The sequence below is a fragment of the Astyanax mexicanus genome, chromosome 15 (assembly GCF_023375975.1).
Source record: "Astyanax mexicanus isolate ESR-SI-001 chromosome 15, AstMex3_surface, whole genome shotgun sequence".
In the NCBI taxonomy this organism is placed as follows: domain Eukaryota; kingdom Metazoa; phylum Chordata; class Actinopteri; order Characiformes; family Acestrorhamphidae; genus Astyanax; species Astyanax mexicanus.
The window spans coordinates 19,612,201-19,634,053 of NC_064422.1; the positions used below are offsets into that span (position 1 = coordinate 19,612,201).

General features: G+C 37.5%; 1 protein-coding gene and 1 long non-coding RNA gene across 2 annotated transcripts; both read right to left on the reverse strand.

The window, feature by feature from the left end:
* Window positions 1–4,275: 4,275 nt before the first annotated feature.
* LOC103042955 (melanocortin receptor 4-like) lies at window positions 4,276–10,672 on the reverse strand. Its single transcript, XM_022669130.2, has one exon. The coding sequence runs from the start codon at window positions 10,038–10,040 to the stop codon at window positions 9,021–9,023; it is 1,020 nt and encodes a 339-aa protein (XP_022524851.1). The 5' UTR covers window positions 10,041–10,672; the 3' UTR covers window positions 4,276–9,020.
* A 1,981-nt stretch (window positions 10,673–12,653) lies between these two features.
* LOC125781340 (uncharacterized) lies at window positions 12,654–16,963 on the reverse strand. Its single transcript, XR_007424547.1, has 2 exons — window positions 16,866–16,963; window positions 12,654–15,684 (listed from the first exon to the last, which is right to left on the reverse strand). It is a non-coding gene; the product is annotated as an uncharacterized LOC125781340 (long non-coding RNA).
* Between the last annotated feature and the right edge of the window lie 4,890 nt (window positions 16,964–21,853).

Consider the following 21,853-nt stretch of genomic DNA (forward strand, 5'->3'; position numbering starts at 1 on the left):
CAATGGACTCTTTTAAGTTGACACTACCTGAAAAAGTATGTTAGCCCTACTTGAGAAAATTAAGTAGTAAATACAATGACTACTCTTGCTTGATCTACCTAATTATCTGATGCTAAAAGTTGACATGATTTTTTTAAGTAGATCAAGCTAACTATATTTTTCAGTGTGTTGGACACACCCAGTATGCAAATAGATCATGGCAACAGACTAAACTCAGTTATTATAAGTTGGTTCAACTCAAAGATCTTTGTTTGAATGTTTATATGTGCCCACAAATGTTCAACTAACTCAAAATAGTTGAGTATTGTTTAGAAATCTCCAATTTTATGTAAAACAGATTTGAGTTCAAACTACTTTTGGGTTTAGAGTGCAGTTTCTGACACTCACCATCAGTGTGTAGTGATCCCCCCTGGGCTTCCTTAGAAATCAGGCAACACAAAGTAAGTAAGGGAGAGGCCATACTCAATATGCAAATATATGGTGCCAGGTGCCTTATGGGAAAGCTGTATGATTCAGGTTGAAGTTCTCGGGACTCATTTTATTGAGTTGTACTGGCTGGTAAGTTCATTTAACTTGATTTTATTAGTTCTCCTGACTAAAACACGAGATCCCTTTTAAGAATGAAGAGTCCAGAGGAAAGGGGAGGACCTTATTTTATATTGATTTATATATAAGCTTACTCATGTAATAGCAGCCTCATCAGCCTGTGTGAAGAATGTAATCCTTTTCACAGTGCTGTATTAGCATGCTGTATATGGCCTGAGGCCTGTTGGTGTGATTAGACAGTGATGGGATGTTAATAAGATCCTCTGTGGTCCCAGATTCAAGGCTAAAACACCTGTTGGCTCTAGCGCGCTTTATTCACTTGTCACACAGATCCTTGGATACATCTAGGGAATTGTGGTCATGGTGCTTATGGTTGTGAGTTATACTGTCATAAAATATATTTCTGTTAAGCCCAGCAGGCATTAAAAAGGATAGGAAATGTATTGATTGTAAACACACGGGCTGTTATTTATCCAAGTCTTGTACTGGTAAATTTAAAAGCCAATATACACTCTAAAAATTAACACTGAACTTAACTGAGGCAAGTGCGGCCTGCAATTCTTTAAATGTTGTTCTGGGTCCTTTTATGACCTCCTGGATGAGTTGGCCATTGCTGGGAAGGTTCACCAGTGTTCCAAGTTTTCTCCATTTGTGAATAATAGCTCTCACTGCTGTTCGCTGGAGTCCCAAAGCCTTAGAAAAGACTGTGTAACCATTTTCAGACTAATAGATATCTGTGACTTTATTTTCTAAACTGTTTTTTTTTTCAGTTCGGGGCATTATGTGTTGCTTTTTGAGATCTTTTATCTGCTTCATGTTGTCAGACAGATTCTATTTAAGTGATTTCTCGGTTCTACAGGTTTGGCAGTAATCAGGTTGTGGTTAATGAGACTGAACTCTTTCCAAAAAGTGTGATTAATCACCGTTAATTTAGGGGGGGTGGGACACTTTTTCATATAGGGCTAGATTGGTTAGCTTCATTTATTTTATTTTATAATTACTGACCACTTCAGTTTCCGAATCAGTTTATCTGTTTTTGCTATTTTTAGGTATATGTTTGGTAAAATGAACATTGTTGTTTTATACTATAGACTGGAGACAACATTTCTCCCAAATTCCAAATAATTAATAAAAATATTGTCATTTAGAGCATTTATGAGAAATGGCTGAAATAACAAAAAAAGATGCAGAGCTTCCAGACCTCAAATAATGCAAATAAAACAAGTTCATACTCATAAAGTTTTAAGAGTTCAAAAATCAATATTTGGTGGAATAACCCTGGTTTTTAATCACAGTTTTCATGCATCTTGGCCTGTTCTCCTCCACCAGTCTTACACACTGCTTTTGGATAACTTTGTGCCTTTACTCCTGGTGCAAAAATTCAAGCAGGTCAGCTTGTTTTGATGGCTTCTCATCATTTATCTAATTCCTGATTATATTCCAGAGGTTTTCAATTTGGTAAAATCAAAGAAACTCATTTTTTTTTTAAGTTTTCCCTTTTTTCCTGTATATAAGGTGTTTTTGGGGCCACAAATGTTCATCGAACTCAAAATAATTGAGTAAAGTTTAGATATATCAAATTTTATGTAAAAATAAGTTTTGGACAATACTAATTAGATTTATTATTATATCATTGTCTCTGAACTTTACTGCAATAAGTATATGACAGTAGTTTGCTACATCTCTGAGTTCTCAGGAAAATTATTATTATTTTTCTTTTTTATAAATTCTCCAGCCATATGACCCTATATCACACTTGTGCTCCCTGTAAGCAGTGGAAACTATCAGACCCTTTCCAGTAACTGCTAATCCAGGTTCTGAGCTACAGTCTATCAGCCAAATGGAACATATTGCAGGAGACTGGATGCTGGCAATCGATCAATTTAAACCTCTCACCACCTTCAACAACCTCCTGTTATAGCAGGTCAGTTGGGAAGGGGTAGAATTCAAACTTGGTATACACTCTAAAAAGTGATTTTGTGTTTTACTTAGAAGAACTAAGTGATTAAGTTGAGTTACCGGCCAGTACAACTCCATAAAATGAGTTTAGAGAACTCCAAACTGAAAATCGAAAAATGCTTGTATTTCAACAAAAAACGGGATTTGAACCAACTTTTATTATACTTCACGTGTCAATGCTCTTTCTACAGTGTTGTCTCATACAGCTTTCCTATAGGCTTCTGGCCCCATATATTTGCATATTGGGTGTGTCCTCTCCCTTACTTACCATCTTTGTGTTGTCTGTTACCCAAAGCTACCTTATTCTAGTCGTGCATTTGTGTAGTATGTATGTATTACCAGGCATCAGCGTTTGTAGGCTGTAAGAGCAACTCACCTTAATTGTGTGTTGTAAGACTGGATAAATTTAGATTATTTAACTTTTTTAAGGCAGCCAGTTTGCTCAAATATTTTAAATAATAGGGAATGAAAACTTTAGGCGTAAATTAAAACATCAATTTATTACAACTAAAAGGGAAGTTGATTAATTTCTAAGGCAGCACAGGGGGAATCACTACACACTGATGGTGAGTGTTAGTCAGAAACTGTTGGACACACCCAGTATGCAAATAGATTGTGACAGAAGCCAATGGAAAAGAAGCTGTTAATGGCAACAGACTAAACTCAAAGATCTCAGTTTGAATGTTTATATGTGCCCACAAATGTTCAACTAACTCAAAATAGTTGAGTTCAAACAACCTCTGGGTTTACAGTGTGTGGGCAGTGTGCCAAGTCCTGTTGGAAAATGAAATCCGCACCTCGATAATAGTTGTCAGCAGAGGGAATCAAAAAGAGCTGTAAGATAAAATCTGCATTTCTATAAAAGTAGCATAAAAGCAGAAGACCATCAGTGATTGTAGAAACTTCACTCTAGACCTCAAGCAGTTTGGACTGTGTGTCTCTCCACTCTTCCTCCAGACACTGATCCCTTGATTAACAAATGAAATGTAAAATTTATTGATGATCAGTGATGGTTTGGAGAGACATGTCATCTGCTGGTGTTGATCCACTGTGTTTTATCAAGTCTAAAGTCAGTGCAGTGATTTCCCAGAAAATCTTACAGCACTTCATGCTTCCCTCTGCTGACAACTTTTATGCAGATGTGGATTTCATTTTCCAGCAGGACTTGGCACACTGCCCACACTGCAAAAAGTACCCATTGGTCTTATAATAAAATAATATATAATATTCAAATTTTCTGAGACATGTGCACATTATTTATTTATTATATTATTTTACTATTGAAATGTTATTAATATATTTTATTAACTAATGACTCTTTGTTTTAATAAAATAAAAATAAAACCGTCAGTTAAATTATAGTAAAATCTAGACCAGAATAAATGATGTGTATAATTTTGCATCAGGTATTAAATATAAATTAATAATTTATAATTACTCAGTTGCACCCAATAGAGATAAAAAAAACAGCCAAAAGCACATATCATTTCCTATATGTTCAACAGACAATACATAATTTAACAGACAGTTATTTAATTTTTTTATTAAAATAGCTCTGGGCTACCATAAACATAAAATATATATGATTTCACACAGCAGCATCCTGAGGCCAAAACAAAATGCAACAGATCAGTATATACATTTGATTTTTCAAGCTGTGCGGCACATTTTGAGCATTTAAACACACAAAAAACCCTGATACACATGTACACAACCCAGTGATTAAACCATTAACAAAAATAAATAAGAATCATCTGCAAAGAAAATTACAATTACAATTAAAATACAATGAGAATTAAGCAAATTATATAAAGTAAAAAGAAAATAATGGAAATTGCCTTTTAAATTATTTTTGTTCATCGGTTTTCTCTTTCTTATGTGCGTTCGTTCTGGTCTGTTTTGTATACCAAAAGGCTACAGGCTATATTTAGTCAGTTGAATTACCATATAATCCCCTCAGGACATCACAGTTTACACAGCTGAATGTTCTGGTGGATTCAAATATTTATGTACACAAACACACACAAAATAAAAACACGTAAATATCAGAACACAAACACAGAATAAGTCGATAAGTTTTTCTCTGCGCTTAGAATTTTAACATCTTTATGTCCCTTAAAATTTAATTTGTTGCATTAACCATTACTGTCTTCACCAGTAAAGTCAGGCTTTAATTATCATCACAATCACATCTATCTAAAAAATAAAAAAATAAAACCCAAATAGCCTATAAAGTGACAGTCAGTGCAGGACTGAGAGGGAGAATATAATGTACCTACTAAACTTTCAGTAACACTTTACAATAAGAGTGACACATAACCGTATTTACTACATTAAGTACTAGCCAGCAGAAACTGCGAGTGTGACTGCATTGCTGATTCGTGGGTGGTTACTATGGGGTTGCTAGGTGGTTGCTAAAGTATTGCTATGTTGTTCATGATGGCTGCTATGGTGTTGCTAATGTGGTGCCAAGTGGTTGCTAAGGTGTTGCCATGGTTGCTATGGTAACTGTGCTCCTCCATGCACAGACTGTACAGAACATTTATTGACGTGTGTGCTGTCCAAACGTTTGAGCAACAGCTGGTTTATCCAGCAGCTCCTCCATACACAAACAGTACTGAGGAGCATTGTAGAGAAGGCGTGCTGTGCACAGATTCAACTGGTGTGTGAGACAGAATGTTGGATCCCTCTTTTCATTCCTATGGAGAAAATTTGTAAAAACAATTGTCCAAAAACAGTATTGGCATATTTTCCAAAAGCATGCCGAATTTGGTCTTCATATCTCAAAAACTGGGACGTTCATGGACGTGCACTTTTGCTCTGCATTCATTCTTAATAAGCAAAAAAAAAAATCAGTCAAATTTTTTAAAGAAAACTGTTCAATCAAAAATCTATTGGAATCTATTGGAGTTGATATCTCGATAATTGCCAAAAAAAAAAAACGTGTATAATAAAAAGAAGGCTTAAGAAGAACAGTACTGTGATTGCATACTGCAATTAATTGTAGCTATTAATTTACACTAGTTAAGACATTATTAAACTAATTGTTAATGATGAAGAATGTTGTAAATAGTAATGAATTAAGATATTGTTTAAAACATGTTGTAATGATTAATAATGCCTAATTAATAATTAGTAGATGCATTATGTTGATAGTACTATTAATTATTGTACTTACTTAATGTAAAGTGTTACCAAAACTTCTAATTTAATACATGAACTGGGTGACGGCACTGCATAATAATTTGCTGCCCGCAACTAAACTTTTTTGAAGCAAAAATGTATTTAGGCTTTATATAGACTGAGCACTACAGAAAACACATTTTAACCCTTTTAGACCCAAATTATGTTCCAGTGATAGAAAAATATCAGAAAAAAATGCTATTTTCTGTCTGTGATGCACACTAAGGAAGACATCTAATATTTTATTATAAAATCTATGTAAAAATGTAATCCAATTAAATTAAAATATCTAATTGTCTTTATTTCATGAACCATCCCTTGTGTGTTTTAAATAATATCAAATAAGTAAAAATTAGCCTTTACTTTGCCTCGTTGGCTCTCGTCAGCTACTAGTTCATTGGCTTGCAGACCCTTTCATCGGCTGGTTTATTGGTCATTTCTGATGGACAAAAGTCTCAATTAGTGTTATGTGCAACAAAACCTGAAAAAAAGGAAAGACATGATGTCTATTGTAACAGATGCAGGGTCTGGATAGGTTAAACACATTGCCCAGTATGACATTCAATGGTCCAATTTAAATAGGAATTTCCCCCTTTTTTGTTAGTTTATTTTATATAACTGTTCTGTACTTTAGCATAAAAGCTATAAGCCTAATGTAGCCAACAAATAGCTCATTTAAAAAAAAAAAAAAAATGAGGTAAGAACTTATTTTGTGCCTGTTCCAATCAACAAGTGGTTGTGCTAAATTTCATACAGCTATACTCACACAGAAAAAAATAAATAATTATAGAAATAAAAGCATTGTGCTCAGTTGGTTCAAGACCCTCAAAACTCTCAAGATCTCCAAAACCAAGACAAAACCATTTATATGGCCTCAAGCTTTTAATTTCCACATCATGCAGGTCTAGTTTCTGATAAAACCGTATCTTCACATCTATACAGAAAACAGAAGGACTAACAATAATGTCAGCACACACACATATACACATACATAAATTGAATTAAATTGAATTGAATATATATCAGCAAGTGAATCAGGATTGCAGAATGCAGTATGCTTTGAGGCAAGTGTGCAGTGATTTATGCACACAGGCTGCACAGATAAGCTTTCATTTACTCGTACAATAGCTACTGTACAATAGCTTATCAGGTACTGGCTGTTCCTCTACATTTAGGATAAGAAGGAAACTGATCTTTTTCTGAAGAGCTTTTTTCCTTTTTTATGTGGAGCAGAACCAGTTCCCTGCAAGACAGCAATGTTCTGAGTGTCACAGCTTTTGTCCAAGTTATATTTACATATTTATGGTCTATAGAATTAACATAATCTTAATCAAGTCTGGTCCTGGATGGTAATGGCAATCTGCACAATATAAAGCTTATATTATATTATATTATAAAATGTTTGGGAGGAGGAACATGCCTGAAGTTCCTCTTTTCAATCTAATATTCTATAAATATGATCTCCTTCACACATGTCTATATCAGGTCTATCAGGTCTTCACAACCCTCCTCCATTCATCTCCTCCCTCACTTATCTCTCCTTCTTGACTTTCCTTATTAGAAAGGGTGGTTGATTGGTGTACAAATTGATGTAGATACCTGTAAACAAGGTAGAGATTAAATTTATATAATATTAGATTGAGAAGAGGCACTTCAGGCATGTTCCTCCTCCTAAACGTTTGGTTACTTTCATAAAATCACTTTATGAAACATATCTCACGTTTTTACCATTATACCTGTAACAAAATGTTTTCTCTCCTTTCTTTAGTGTTCTGTTAAATAGTCAAATACTGACGGCATGTTCTGAACTTGAGAGCATTTCTCTCTATTATTCAGATTCTTCTAATGAAATTGATTAACATTAAGTGCATTTGAACAGCTTTATTTTGAGGTGAAGACTAGGGCTGCAACGATTAGTCGATATAATCAACAATATCGATTATAAAAATTTGGCGACTCCAAATGTTCATTGCCTATTTCAATGTTCATTGACTATTCGTTAATTTGCACCACTTCACAATGTACTGGGTCTCCAAAAGTGCCCAAACACAGCAGATTACACATTTCCTCACTAAATATCAGCACTTCTCACATTTAAAGGACAATGTTCTGGACATTTAAAGGGCATTAAAAACCTTTGTTTAGCTGTTTCTATCGATTTAAATCGAGTACAAAGAAAGCTAGACACAGGAGTCGTACTCACAGCAAGCAGAGATGGAGGGCATGGCAGAAATAAATGTTGACTAATCGGAAAAATAATCGCCAGATTAGTTGACTTTCAAAATAATCATTAATTGCAGATTAGCTGCAGCCCTAGTGACGACCAACTCAGCAGAGATGACCAGTATTAATGCCGACCACAACACTGACCCCCATATTTAGCACAATTCAGTTGGCTCAGATTCACAGACATCGGACATTTGGGACGAGGAACATGCCTGAAGTCCCTCTTCTTAATTTAATATGCAATAAATATGATGTCTACCCTCAACCAGCCGTCTACCCCTTTTATCTCTCCTACCTGGCTTAAATAATCAAAGAAGGACAAAATGACTTCCTTCTGCAAGCAGAAGCATCTCGAAGTAATAGTCAGATACTGATGGCATGTTCAGGCAAAAAATAAATTTTAGTATCAAAGTATTTGTTTCTAATATTCAGATTCTTCTAAATAAATTAACGACCTGGTGCATTTCCCATAACTTGAACAGCATTTATGATATGGTAACGACCAGCTCAGCAGAGGGGACAGGTGCCAATGCCAACCCCAACCGCCTACCCCCCTTTTTAGCACCTTTTCAGTTGGCTTAGATACACAGCTAGATGTTAGGCAGCCTGTACCAATTGCAAGAGATCTCCTTGAAGGTTTTCCACATCTCATTGCTTTAGAAGGAGTAGATCGAAAGTGGTTCGATAACAGAGTTAAAAAAAAAAAGATGAGACACCCCAAGTGATGTTATGAAAATGACAAAATATTTGGGAAGAGGAACATGCCTGAAGTCCATCTTCTCAATTCTGATATCTGATGACCGCTACCTTGTCTACATGTATGTACATCAGGTTTTCAGAAACCTCAACCAACTGTTTCCTTCCTTTTGTCTCTCCTTCACTGGCTTCACTTACTTTAACTTCTTTCGGCAAGCAGAAATTGCCCAAACTCCAACCCACAATGTTCTCTTCCCTCTCTTTAGTCTTCTCTTGAATAGTCACAGCAGAATCTTTTAAATTAAATTGATTAACAGGTGGGTTTCTCATAAATTGCTCATCATGCTTTTTGATAAGGTGATGACCATCTCAGCAGATGCCAAACCCAACTGTGCACCAATCACCAGTATTTAGCATGATTCAGTGGGCTCAGATACGCAGACGTTGGGCAGGCTGTACCAGCAGCAGAAGATCTCCTTGAAGGTTTTCCGCATCTCGTGGCTTCTGAAGGCGTAGATGAGCGGATCGATGACAGAGTTGCACATGATAAGGATGAGGTACATGTTAAAATGGGACATGAAGCAAGCACAGTAGGGATTCCTGGGGCAGGTGATCATAAGGATGAGGTGCAAGAAGAACGGCGCCCAGCAGACCACAAAAACACCCAGCAGGATCGTTAGGGTCACGGCCCCCTTCATGTTGGCCCTCTGGCGAATGGGGGCGTGGCCCGGCAGAGCCGCGATGCGCTTGATATGGAGCCGCGCCAGCAGGAACATGTGGACGTAGAGCGAGGCCATGAGGGCTAGCATGGTGAAGAACATGCTGATAAGGCACACCAGCACAGTCGTGCTCTCCGAGTAAACGATGAAAAGGACGCCTGAGACTGTGCAACATGCCCAGATGCAGCTGATGACGGCTAGCGTGCGACGGACCGTCACGATGTGATGGTAGCGTAGCGCATAGAAGATGGTAATGTAGCGATCGACGGCGATAGCTAGCAAGCTGCAGATAGACGCTAATAACGAACTGCAGATCATGGAGTCGAAGATGTTGTCCATGTTGCGAATCACTCCAGCTGAGATCGAGACGTTCCCGCCGCTGATCAGGGCGATCACGATGGTCTCCGAAGCGTTGGAGACGCTAACCAACATGTCCGCCACAGCCAAGCTGCAGATGAAGAAGTACATGGGCGAGTGCAGGTTCTTGTTCTTGGCGATAGCCGCTATCACCAGGATGTTCTCCAGCAGGCTGACAATGCCCAGAGTGAGGAACACTTCTGTTGAGATTAGCAGCTGTTTGTAGCATCCGTGCGAGGATGAAGATGACGAGTCTTTAGCACCTTGAGCGTCTCTGTGGACGGGCATGCTAGCAACGCTGCGGTTCCTAGCGTTGTAGACCTGGATAAGTCCATAGTGCAGGGTGGTATTCATCTTTTGAAGAGTTCTGGAAGGTTCTACATAGTTTTAAACTGAAGTTCTTAACATGTCAAGAAGAATTAAGAGTGTCCACTGTGTTCCATGTCCATGTTCAGTCACCAAAATGATGGAAATAGTTTTCTCACCTTTTGTTTGCAGTCAGCTTTTAAAGTAAAGGTCCACAGGTGTCAGAGTCTTCTTCAAGCATGTCAGAAGAGGCCAGAAAAAAAATTAAGAAGGAAGGAAAATAAAGAAGAGCTTATTTGATAAGAGCCTAATAAGGTGTATAATCAGGCAAAAGAGCTAAAACTGTCCAAAACTAGAAGGCAGAAGCTGATGCAAAGTAAATAAAATGCATTTAATTCCAGTTAGCAATAGAAAAAAGAGATACAAAAAAAGAACAAAGAGAAAAAGGTGAAAGAAAAAGGAGAAAGCAAAAAGAGACAGCAGTCACCGAGCTCAGGAGAAGATCAGAAAAGCAGAGAGTGAGGGATCATCTCTGAATCCATTGCATATCGCAGAGGCAGTGCAGTCGCATACACACACACACACACACACACACACTTCTCCTGGCTGTGAGTGCATCGTCACTCAGCAGCTGGAGTTCTGTGCACTAGCCTCTCCCTCCTCTTTTTTTCTGAGCCAGGGAGAAGGGAGGACACAGGAGGTTAGAACGATGTGGGTATCTAAATCAATAAATAATTCATGACCTGTGATCAAGCATTTGGTTAATTATGAAGTTTACACACTATCAAGAAACGTCTATTTTTTTTGTCTATTTTCATACGTAAGGTGCACCGGATTAAAAGGCGCATTTTAAGAGACACTATAAGGAACTTCTAGCATTAAATTCAGCAGGTCTCGCCGCTGAATTTAATGCTATCTTAGCTTTACTTACCTAGGTTAGTAAGTAAAGCAAAGGTATTTAAACAAAACCGTAATAAAAAAAATACTTTCTTTTTTAAAGTCAAACGAGCGCTGGATGATAATCTACACAGATTCTCTCCTAAAAACTGTTTATTTGGGTGAGTAAAGTGCTTCAGTATATTTACAGTAAGCTTAGATTCCCGAATTTCCCCAGCATTAAGGCTGAAGCATTAGCGGCTCACCTCTGAACGGTGAAAGAGCTAGCGCGGTTTGCAGCTAATGCTAATGCTGCTCCAGCAGTGCTAGCCGGGGTTAGCAGCAGGCTACAGGCCCAGAATGCTTACCTCTGAATGGTAAAATAAATAAACTAAAATAAATAAATAGACACTTCTGACAACAAAATGAGAGTTTTAATTGTGGAAATAAATGCTACCTCCATATTCCACAATCAACAACTTGAAAAGGAAACATGACTTATAATTCCAAATTTTTTTGGTTGTTTTAGATGCATAAAATTCCAGATATCTTAAGGTCACAATTCAAATCCAAATGAAACAAACAACAGCAAAAACCCCAGTAAAATTTTCACATATTTTAGAAATGTACTAATGTGTCAGACATACAACAGTTTTAGACTCCTGTTATAGGGCTGAGTAGTGCTGTTGTAGTGAATATTTTAGTAATGGAGTTGATCTTTTTAATCCTTTGGGAGTTGATGCTGGAGCATATAGGGGGACAATAATAATTGAGAGTTTTAATGGTGAAAATAAACGCAGGCTTTATATTCCACAATCAACAACTTGTAAAGGAAACATGACAGCAGCTGTTTAAGAAAGAGAAAGAGAGAGAGAGAGAGAGAGAGAGAGAAATAATTAAATAAAAGTAAATCTACCTTCTGAACTCTGTAGTAGTTAACCAAAATTGGTTTACTAATGTGATTAATCTGCATTAAACTAAATAACGCGTTAAAGTTTACAGAATAATGGCACTTATTAATGTGTGAGCTTGTCAGAACTACACCAAATAATCTGTCATTTTTCAGTTGCTCACATATTTGATAAGCGTATGTTACATCATAGCTTCAGAACTAGCAAACATAAAAATATCAAATTCTTTACCAAGTGATAAATAAATATATTTTTTGATGTTTATGTGTGAAAATGGAATAAAATAAATTTTTATACACTTATATATAAGTATTTCGAGTGTGTTCATGCCTCCCAGACCGGCACGAGCTGCATACATTTCTGAGATGTCTGTTCGTCTGCTTACAAATGAGCTCCCTTACTGTTTGAAATATGAACACAACACTTACCAAAGCATCCAAACAGACAAACGCACACAGCATGAAGCGTCATCCCCTCTCTGAATATTTTATTGTTTGTGGTTCAGCAGGGCTTACATATACATACTCATACATATTAATGACCGATGCTTAGCGTCTCTTTAGAGGCGAGAATGGATGTTGCAGCCTAAAAACAAAAGAGATAGAATAGATATGGTTTGTGATTAATTTATTTATTAATTTATAATTTATAATTTATTTTTTTAATTAATCTAAATTAAATGCATATCACTTTTTACTATAAAAATATTTTTATTTCAGATGCATAACATGCCAGACATCCTGAGTTCACAATTCTAACTCAAATTAAACAATTTATTAAAAGTCCCTAGAACTTGCTTCTTACACCTCTCAACCAGATACTGAGGCAAACAAGCTTGTTTTGTCACAAAGGCCAAACACAAGACAGACAATCGTGGATAACAAACACACAATTTATTAAACAGGGAATTAGGCTTATGAGAATAGTCAGGGACAGGCAGGATAAATAACCAAAGGACAGTATGAATAAACAATATACCAGGGTGAGCAGGCAATGAGGTCATACACAGGAAATCGGAAAAAAAAAGAAACAATCAATGGGGTAAGGCAAAAAGGTAGTCTAACGTGCAAAACAATAGGCAACAAGTAAACAAACAAACAAACAATAAAGGGCTAGGCAAAAAGGGGTAGTCGGAAAAGCAAAAAAATTTAGGTAACAACCAATAAACATAAGAACCACAAGGTAAAAGAGCCATGAAATAGATTTAATGCCAGGCAAATAGGAATTAAAAACGGGGGGTATTTATACTGGGGAAGACACATGAACTAATCAGAAAGCCAGCGAGCTAGAACGTAGAGGTGTCACGTGTTCAGGAACATCTGGGAGGTTAGAAGCAGGTGTATCCTGGGAAATGGAGTCTTTTGTGAGAGCACTTGAGTTTTTTGGCAGACAGACAGACAGTGACAGAACTGATGTGTCTACATTCTCAGAGTTACAGTAAATAATTTTGTTAAAAAATAACACATTTTTATAATGTATATTAGTGTTCTCAATCACTTAATAAGAAATTGTATTAATGAATGAATTTTAGTGGAAATGAACACTAGCTCCATATTCCACCTTCATCTCCTAATGTACTAATGTTTCAGAGAAACAATGAATCTATTTCTTGTTTCTTAAACCTTTTACTTAAACCAGTTACTGAGACAAACAAGCTCGTCTCCATTCTCAGAGTTACAGTAAATGATTATGTCACTTCCAGGTGAGAAATTAAGCCATTAAGTGGGCTGAGTAGTGCTGTTGAGATGTCGCTTCTCAAGACTAAGATTTTACTAATGGATATTTAATTGTAAATAAAATGATCAATGTTAAATTGGCAAATTGAAATTATATTTATATCAGTGGTGGCAATCAAAATCACTTTTATTATTTTATTTATCACAATTGGTCTATTCCTTGCTTCTTACTAGAGTTTAGATTCTCTGTCCGAGCCCGACCCGAACTCGGGCCAGGTCGAGCTCAAGAAAATGGTCTGTGTCGTCTGTTTTTTAAAGCTATTTTTATTTTATATAAAATTATGGTGTAATAATCAAAATAAAGCAAAGTAACAAAATCAAATAGTGTTTTTAAAAAAAAGTAGCACAAATCACACACGTGAGCTCCTACACTTGTCTGCATTACACATTTGACTTGCAGTGCTGTGTGCAGCTGTTCTTAATAAGCAGGTCTCTTAAATAATAGGCCTGTGCTTCTTCAGTGTTGCAGTGTTAATTAACATCATTCTCAACAGATTTAGCTCATTCAAACAGCCCAAAATATTCATAAAAAGCTTAGTTTTAACGTTATACTTACTAATAAAAGGTCGGGTTTAAATCGGACCTTGGCTCATAATGACAATTTATGACTTCTTACACCTCTCTCAACAAGTTACTGAGACAAACAAGCTTGTCTACATTCTCAGGGTTACAGTAAATGATTATTTTACTTCCAGGTGAAAAATTGATCTATTATTGTTTTTTAGTTCATTAATTTGTCTCCAAATTAATTATGCTATTTGACAGTCCTAATAGCTTCATATTTTTGAGAAGCTGTGGGTGCTGCATATATAAGTTATGTATTGTATCTAAATATTAATGCATAGTGTTCTATGAGCCCAAATAAATTCGTTTTTCACAAAACACTAAATTATCTATTGAAGTCGCAGTGTAATTTGTTTGCATTAAAAATGACACACAACTGCAAACTAAGGCGTTGCCACTATGATCGAAGATTACTGGTTAGAATCCTGGTCATGCAGCTTGCCATCAGCTGCCAGAGCCCTAAGAGAGCACACACCAAATTAATTGCGCTTAATTTGCGTCTTAATAGCTTCATATTTTTGAGTAACTGTGGGTGTTGATTCTGGTATGACATACATTAGTTATGTTTGTATCTAAGTATGAATGCACAGTGTTCTATTAACCCAAATAAAGGAGCTTTTTACTATGAACTACAATATCTATTGAATACATGATGTAATTCGTTTGCATTAAAAATTACACACAAGGAGCGGACTAAGGCGTTGCCACTATGATCAGGAGATTGCTCATTTGAATCCTGGTCATGCAGCTTGCCATCAGCTGCCAGAGCCCTAAGAGAGCTCAATTCGTTTTGCTCTCTCTGGGTGGGTGGATGATGCTCTGTACCCACATCACTCCAAAGGTTGATGTCGACCATCACAAGGCTGCGTCTGTGAGCTGATGTATCAGAACCGAGTTGTTGTGCTTTCCTCCGAGTGCGCTGTGATTCTACTCGACAATGCTGCATCATTGGTGGTGTGTGCTAGTCTTCACCCTCACCCCAGTGTTGGAGCATCAACAGTGATAGTAAATTGGGGAGAAAATGGGATACAAATTTGAAATAAACTATTTTTTTTAATTACACACATAGAACAAACTGAGTTCACATGTCATTGACCCTGACCTTTTGGGGCTTATAGCACATTCCCAGACTTGGTGATGACTCACTCATATTCACACACTCATAGTTTTTTTTTTCCATTAGCTCTTAAGACTGATCTCCAAGACAGTCAGAGAAAGATGAAAGAAATAATCAAATACATTCATCCAAAACCCCATTATGCCAGTACTCAACAACTGCCAAAGACAGAGCTCAAGAGCTCATCAGAAAAGCTCTTGAGGAGGATGGCGAGGCTGATGAATCATATGGCTCCATATAGGCAGCTGTGGAGGTGTGTCTCTATTGGAGACTTGAAGGACAGGGCACTGTTTAATTGTGTAGAATGGTAAGCTGTGCATTGCTCTGCCAGTAAAGCTCTGGGATTTGGCCTCGACTTACAGTAGATACAGCTTTCATGTGTCTCCCAAGGGAAAGACTCCATGTAGGTTCCACAGAGGATCAAGCCCTCCCTCCTCCACACAACATCTGCAGCTTCTGCGCCACGGCTGATCAGTGCACAATCCTAACTAGAATAAAAAAATTTATTAACAGTCCCCACAACTTGCTTCTTTTATCGCTCTTAACCAGTTACTGAGACAAAAAAGCTCGTCTACATTCCCAGAGTTAAAGTACGATTATGTTACCTGCAGTTGAAAAATAGTGCCATTAGGGGGCTGAGTAATGCTGTTGTGATGTCGCTTCTCAAGACTAAGAATTTACTAATGCATATTTAATTGTAAATAAAATAATCAATGCTGCCCTTTTTTTGGAAGGGGCAAAGGAAATTAAAGGTGTCCTTCCACAAAAATCCACTTTTTCTTGTTCTCTATGAAATACAATTTACATATACAGTTGTATATGCATGCTGCACATGAAACTCTTCCTCAACCTCCATTGTCTGCAGTAGCTAGTAAAAGAAAATATTTAGAAAAACGAACAGTCAATCAGGAAAAGCACTGCATCTATGTGAACCCATGAATTATTGTATTCATGGCCTCGCGAACGGCCACAGGCAGAGCTGAAGACACGCAGCCAGGCACGTCTCGACACACAGTAGCTAACAGCACTAGGAGCAACATGGCAGTTCATTCCTGTGTTAGTTGTGCAAATAACACATCAGTGTTACATGCTTTGCCCAGTAACTCAGAGCTAAGGAACTAATGGTTAGAATTTGTCTATGGAACACCACCAGCAAAGTACAATTAAGATAGGTAGGTGTATATTTAAAACTGTTCTGTTTACACTAGTTAAAAGTAAAAACCCACCCCGGCGTTTTGTTTCAACTGCCTGGCCAGCTCGGCTGCAGCTCAGCCAACAAAAACCTGAGGTGGATTTGTACTTCCTGGACCTGGACTACCCACCTTTATGTGTAAATAAATATAGGTTTACATAGGATCTACAGTGGATTTGGGGTTTTACAAAGACTCTAAGACTGGGTCAGTGGCTGAACTGCAATTTAGCAGGACATTACACATCTTGTAAAGTAACATATGACATTGCTAAGACTGCTATTAGTGTAAAAATGTCTTTATTATTTTAAAACGCTTCTAACTGTTAAATGCTAGTTCCCTACTTCAGTTTGATTTAATTGTAAATAAAATAACCAATGAAAAATTGGCAAAATGAAATTACATTGAAATAAAAGTGGTGCAAATCACAATATCTTGGGTTTCTGTTATTTAATCACAAGGATTTGGTCTCTACTTACAGTAGATATAGCCTTCATGTGCTTCCTGAGGGAAGGACTCCATGTAGGTTCCACAGAGGATCAAGCCCTCCCTCCTCCACACGACATCTGCAGCTTCTGCCCCATGGCTGAACAGTGCACACCCACATACGCTCAATAACACACTCACACACACACACACACACACACACACACACACACACACACACACAGTCATATGTTCTAGCTGATGGTCATGCAGGCATAAACATCTATATACACATATCCACCCCCACTGAACATTTATTTTTCATCATGTTCACAATCAGATCAAATAAGGACTTCTATAATAGACAAATGCAACTTAAATTACAACTATTTTTTTAATATACTAACAAATAAACATATTTTTGTGATTTCCACATTGACAAAATTATTCAACCCCTTCAAGATTACATAAAAATTCCGCCATTAATTTAGGTCAAAAAACAATAAGCATCAGGGCTAACGCCTACAGGTGAATTTGTCTGTTAGCAAGCATTAAACTGTTAGCTGCGTTCTGAGTTCAATAAATGAGGACTGAAGTGAAATACAGCCATAATCCATAACGTATCCAAGCATCAGGGTTAAAGACACGTGTCCACAAGCAATTTTTTTAATTTAATATTCTATAAGATCCATAAATCCATATTCTGCCATTTTCAGCTTCTCTTCTGTGGTTGAAAGGTGCCTGTTGTGTGTGTGTGAGACTCGTATGAGTGTGAAGTCACAGCCTGCTCTTCTCTGATTGGCTGGACGCAGTGTGGCCGCCGGATTCAATTGAAAAAAGTTGAGCTCTGCTGAACGTTTTCGCTGGAGGGTAGGGCTGCCTTCAACGCAACCCAGCATGAACCACGGCATGCGGCGGCTCTCTCCATTGAAATTAAAGGGATAGTTCGGTATTTTTGACATGAGTCTGTATGGCATCATCATAACCAGTGTCGTGCATCCACACTGACTTACCCCCCACAGCGTCCTGTGAGCCGAGTTCTTGTCCAGTTTAGGTCAAAGCGAAAGTAGTCCGGCATGTTTGCTGGGGTCAGGAAAATAACTCCTTTTTCTTCCCAAAGCAGTACGTGTTCAAAAGAGTGATTTATTTACATCACAAAAAACTAACCCTGCAAAAGTCACGCCTCGTAAATCACTTGGGTCCTACTTTCTCTCATTTCGTATCAGTGCGCGTCATTCTGACAGCGAGCTGCGCACGCGTCAACTTGTTCTGTGTTTTGGCAGTGCTTAGCAGCTGTGTTCAGACTAGCAACGCAAACGAGCTAACTTTAGGGAGAAGTCTATTGGCTTTTATAAGCTTTGTAAACACATATATATATATATATATATATATATATATATATATATATATATATATATATATATATATATAGCTAGGTGTGTGTGTGTGTGTGTGTGTGTTAAAATGGTGCGGACTTGTGACTATCCAGGCTGTAGCAACAAAGATGTGGCTGATTCTCCGCAGAGTTTTCATCGTTTTCCTGTGACTGATGTTGCTCTGAGGAAACTTTGGGTACTAGCGCTGGGCATCCATGTGGACACAAAAGTGGAAAAAATAAAAAAGCTTCGTGTTTGCAGTGCGCACTTCTCTGTCCACCGTCTCTCTTTCTGCCCGATCTAATTCCATTTGGCGAAGTTCAACATCTGTATACTCGGGTTCATAAAGATATCCCCGTGGCTCTGAGCGGTGATCAATGTTTTCCTCGTCACTCTCGTAGTCACACATGTTCTCGAGGCGAGAAGTAAACAAAGCGACCCAAACACGTAGGCTAGCTGTCAGGTTGCAGCGCTGCGCGCATTGATATGGAACGAGAGAAAGTAGGACCCAAGTGATTTACGAGGCGTGACTTTTGCAGGGTTAGTTTTTTGTGATGTAAATAAATCACTCTTTTGAACACGTACTGCTTTGGGAAGAAAAAGGAGTTATTTTCCTGACCCCAGCAAACATGCCGGACTACTTTCGCTTTGACCTAAACTGGACAAGAACTCGGCTCACAGGACGCTGTGGGGGGTAAGTCAGTGTGGATGCACGACACTGGTTATGATGATGCCATACAGACTCATGTCAAAAATACCGAACTATCCCTTTAATAGGATACAATTGAAGTCGGCTATTAGCTAGCATTGACCCACTAGCTGCATTCCTCTGTTCTGAGGTCAATAAATGAGGGCTGGAGTGAAATACAGTCATAATGCACATACCATATCAAACCACAGAACCAGCTCATCTAACATCCATTTGTTATCAAAAATTAGTGATTAATTCACCTCATCACCTTCATCTCTGACATGTGTGACCGGCTTCTATGAATTTCATATTACTAAGATCTGTAATGTTTAGGTCATTAAAGCTGAATTTTTATCAAACTATAAAAATTGTATGACTGTAAGGGATACACAGTATTTACAGTATCTGTTACTGGGGTATATGTTGTATAGGTTTTCAATACAGGGAGCTTTTAAGTCTATACCAGTTATTCATTCATTCAGCAAACTATTCAGTTGAATTGTACAGTATAAAATACTTTAATGATGAATGTGATTAAATGCGACTCATTGAAAACCATATCACCATGTCAATTTATGTCACTGTCACTACGGCAACAGTGCTGGGCTATTCATCCTACAAGGCAAAATAGTGAAAAGCATTAATATTTATTGCACAGATGATTTTCCCCCATGTTCCTTCAGGAACTTCACCTGCTGGAGATTATTAAAGACAACAGATGCTCTGCATTTTAAATCATGAAGAAAGCGTGTTATGTAAGTGTGTGTAAGGACATCAAAGGATTTATGCAAGCAGCTTTACGTTATTATTATTATGACCCAAAACTGGTATCTGTAGATCAATTTTGGAAATTACTAACTTAGAAAAAAATAAATAAATGAATAAAAAAAAATCATCTATTGACCTGCTGCACTAAACATACAGCTCTGGAAAAAAATTAAGAGACCATATCAGTTTCTGAATCGTTTCTCTGTTTTTGCTATTTATCAGTATATGTTTGAGTAAAATGAACACTGTTGTTTTATTTTATAAACTACAGACATTTCTCCCAAATTCTAAATAAAATACTGTCATTTAGAGCATTTATTTGCAGACTAAAATGCAGAGCTTTCAGACCTCAAATATTACAAAGAAAACAAGTTCATATTCATAAAGTTTTAAGAGTTCAGAAATCAATAATTGGTGGATTAACACTGGTTTTATTTTAGTTTTTTAATGCATCTTGGCATGTTCTCTTCCACCAGTCTTACACACTGCTTTTGGATAACTTTATGTCACTCCTGGTGCAAAAATTCAAGCAGTTCAGCTTGGTTTGCTGGTTGTGATCATCCATCTTGATTACATTCCAGAGGTTTTTAATTTGGTAAAAATCAAATAAAATCATAATTTTTAAGTGGTCTCTTTTTTTTTTTTTTACAGAGCTGTATATATGCATATTCTCTACCTTCCCTACCTTACTCTAAAGCACATATTTTGCAAAAAAAAACTAAACATACTTCCCTACAAAACCTTTTGGAATACAATGCCCTGCAAATACCACACTCACATACCAGCAGTTACCCAAACCCAGCTGTACCAGGTGAAAACACTTCTGGATAATCTTGACAAATCTTTAGAAACAGGGAAGAAAAAGATGAAGAAGAGGATGAAGAAGAGAATAAGCAACCAGCATGCAAGAGGTCTGGGCCATTTTAAAAATTGTTTTCAGGAGGCTGGGCAGAAACTATCCTGAGTGCTTTATATCTCTTTCATACTGTCCTGCACTACTGTAATGTTTTTAGGGAGTGATGGAGATAGAGATTGCAGCTGCAGTGGAGCACAAGTTCCATTACACTGATGAAGCTTCAACCCTTCCAAAACAAGACACGGGAAGAAACATCATAAGACACTGTGCCATTGACCACTGTGTCGGCAGCATCAAAGTCTGGGCAGCCATTAGATATAATAGGCTTCATAAATCATGCCACTTTTGCCCCTACAACACTGTGCACATCTTTACCTTTCCAAACACTCTACACAGCATACCCAATGATGCTGGGGAAAGCCACACATATCCCTTCTCCATCACCAACCCCACCAACACATTCTTAAACAACAAGTTTATCTCAGTAATCCATGCTTTTGGACTGCTTGTCTTTAGCAAACTGTTTGCGGACGTTTCTATGCGTCAGCTTCAGAAGAGGCTGCCTTTTAGGACAGTGCCATGCAGACAGAATTGATGCAGTCATGTGCAGCATATGGTCTAAGCTCTGCAGGCTGACCTCCCACTTCTTCAACCTCTGCAGCAACACTGGCATTACTCAAGCCTCTATTTTTTTTAAGTCAACCTCTGGATATCTTTGGTCGACCTTGTCTAAGATGATGCCGACCTGGAAAACTGCTGTATGATCTTGGCGATCATGCTGTATTTCAGTTTTAGGGTGTTAGCAAACTTTTTATAGCCTAGGTCATCTTTGTGGAGAGCAAAAATCCTGTTTCTCAAATCCTCAGAGAGTTCTTTGCCATGAAGTGCCATGTTGAATATCCAGTGACTAATATAAGAGAACTGTACCCAAAACACCTGAGACCTTGTAACACTATTGAGTCACATGACACCAGTGAGGAAAAAATGCTAACTGGGCTCAACTTGGCTTTTTTCACTTTTGTTGCCAGTGGTTTAGCCGTTGATGGTTGTGTGTTGATCATTAATGGCATAGTTACTTTGTAAAAGTAATCCAATTTCTGATTACTCCTTTAAAAATTCATTATGTTACTTTATGGATTACTTTTTTTTTTAAAGTGACTAAGTTACTTTATTAGTTAATTTCAATTAACTAATAAACCAATTTCAGCTGTTGTTAATTTGGTGTGGTTGTGGCCGACAACAAACCAGTTGTACCAGAAATACTGGGCATTTAGTGTAGCCTGCTTGGTCATTACATGAAAATAAAACGTGTGGCCGTGCTAAAACAACAAAAATAACGTGCTGCTGCAA

Excerpts from the sequence above, each read along its gene's own strand:
- LOC103042955 (XM_022669130.2), bottom strand. The coding sequence starts at position 10,040 with ATGAATACCACCCTGCACTATGGACTTATCCAGGTCTACAACGCTAGG.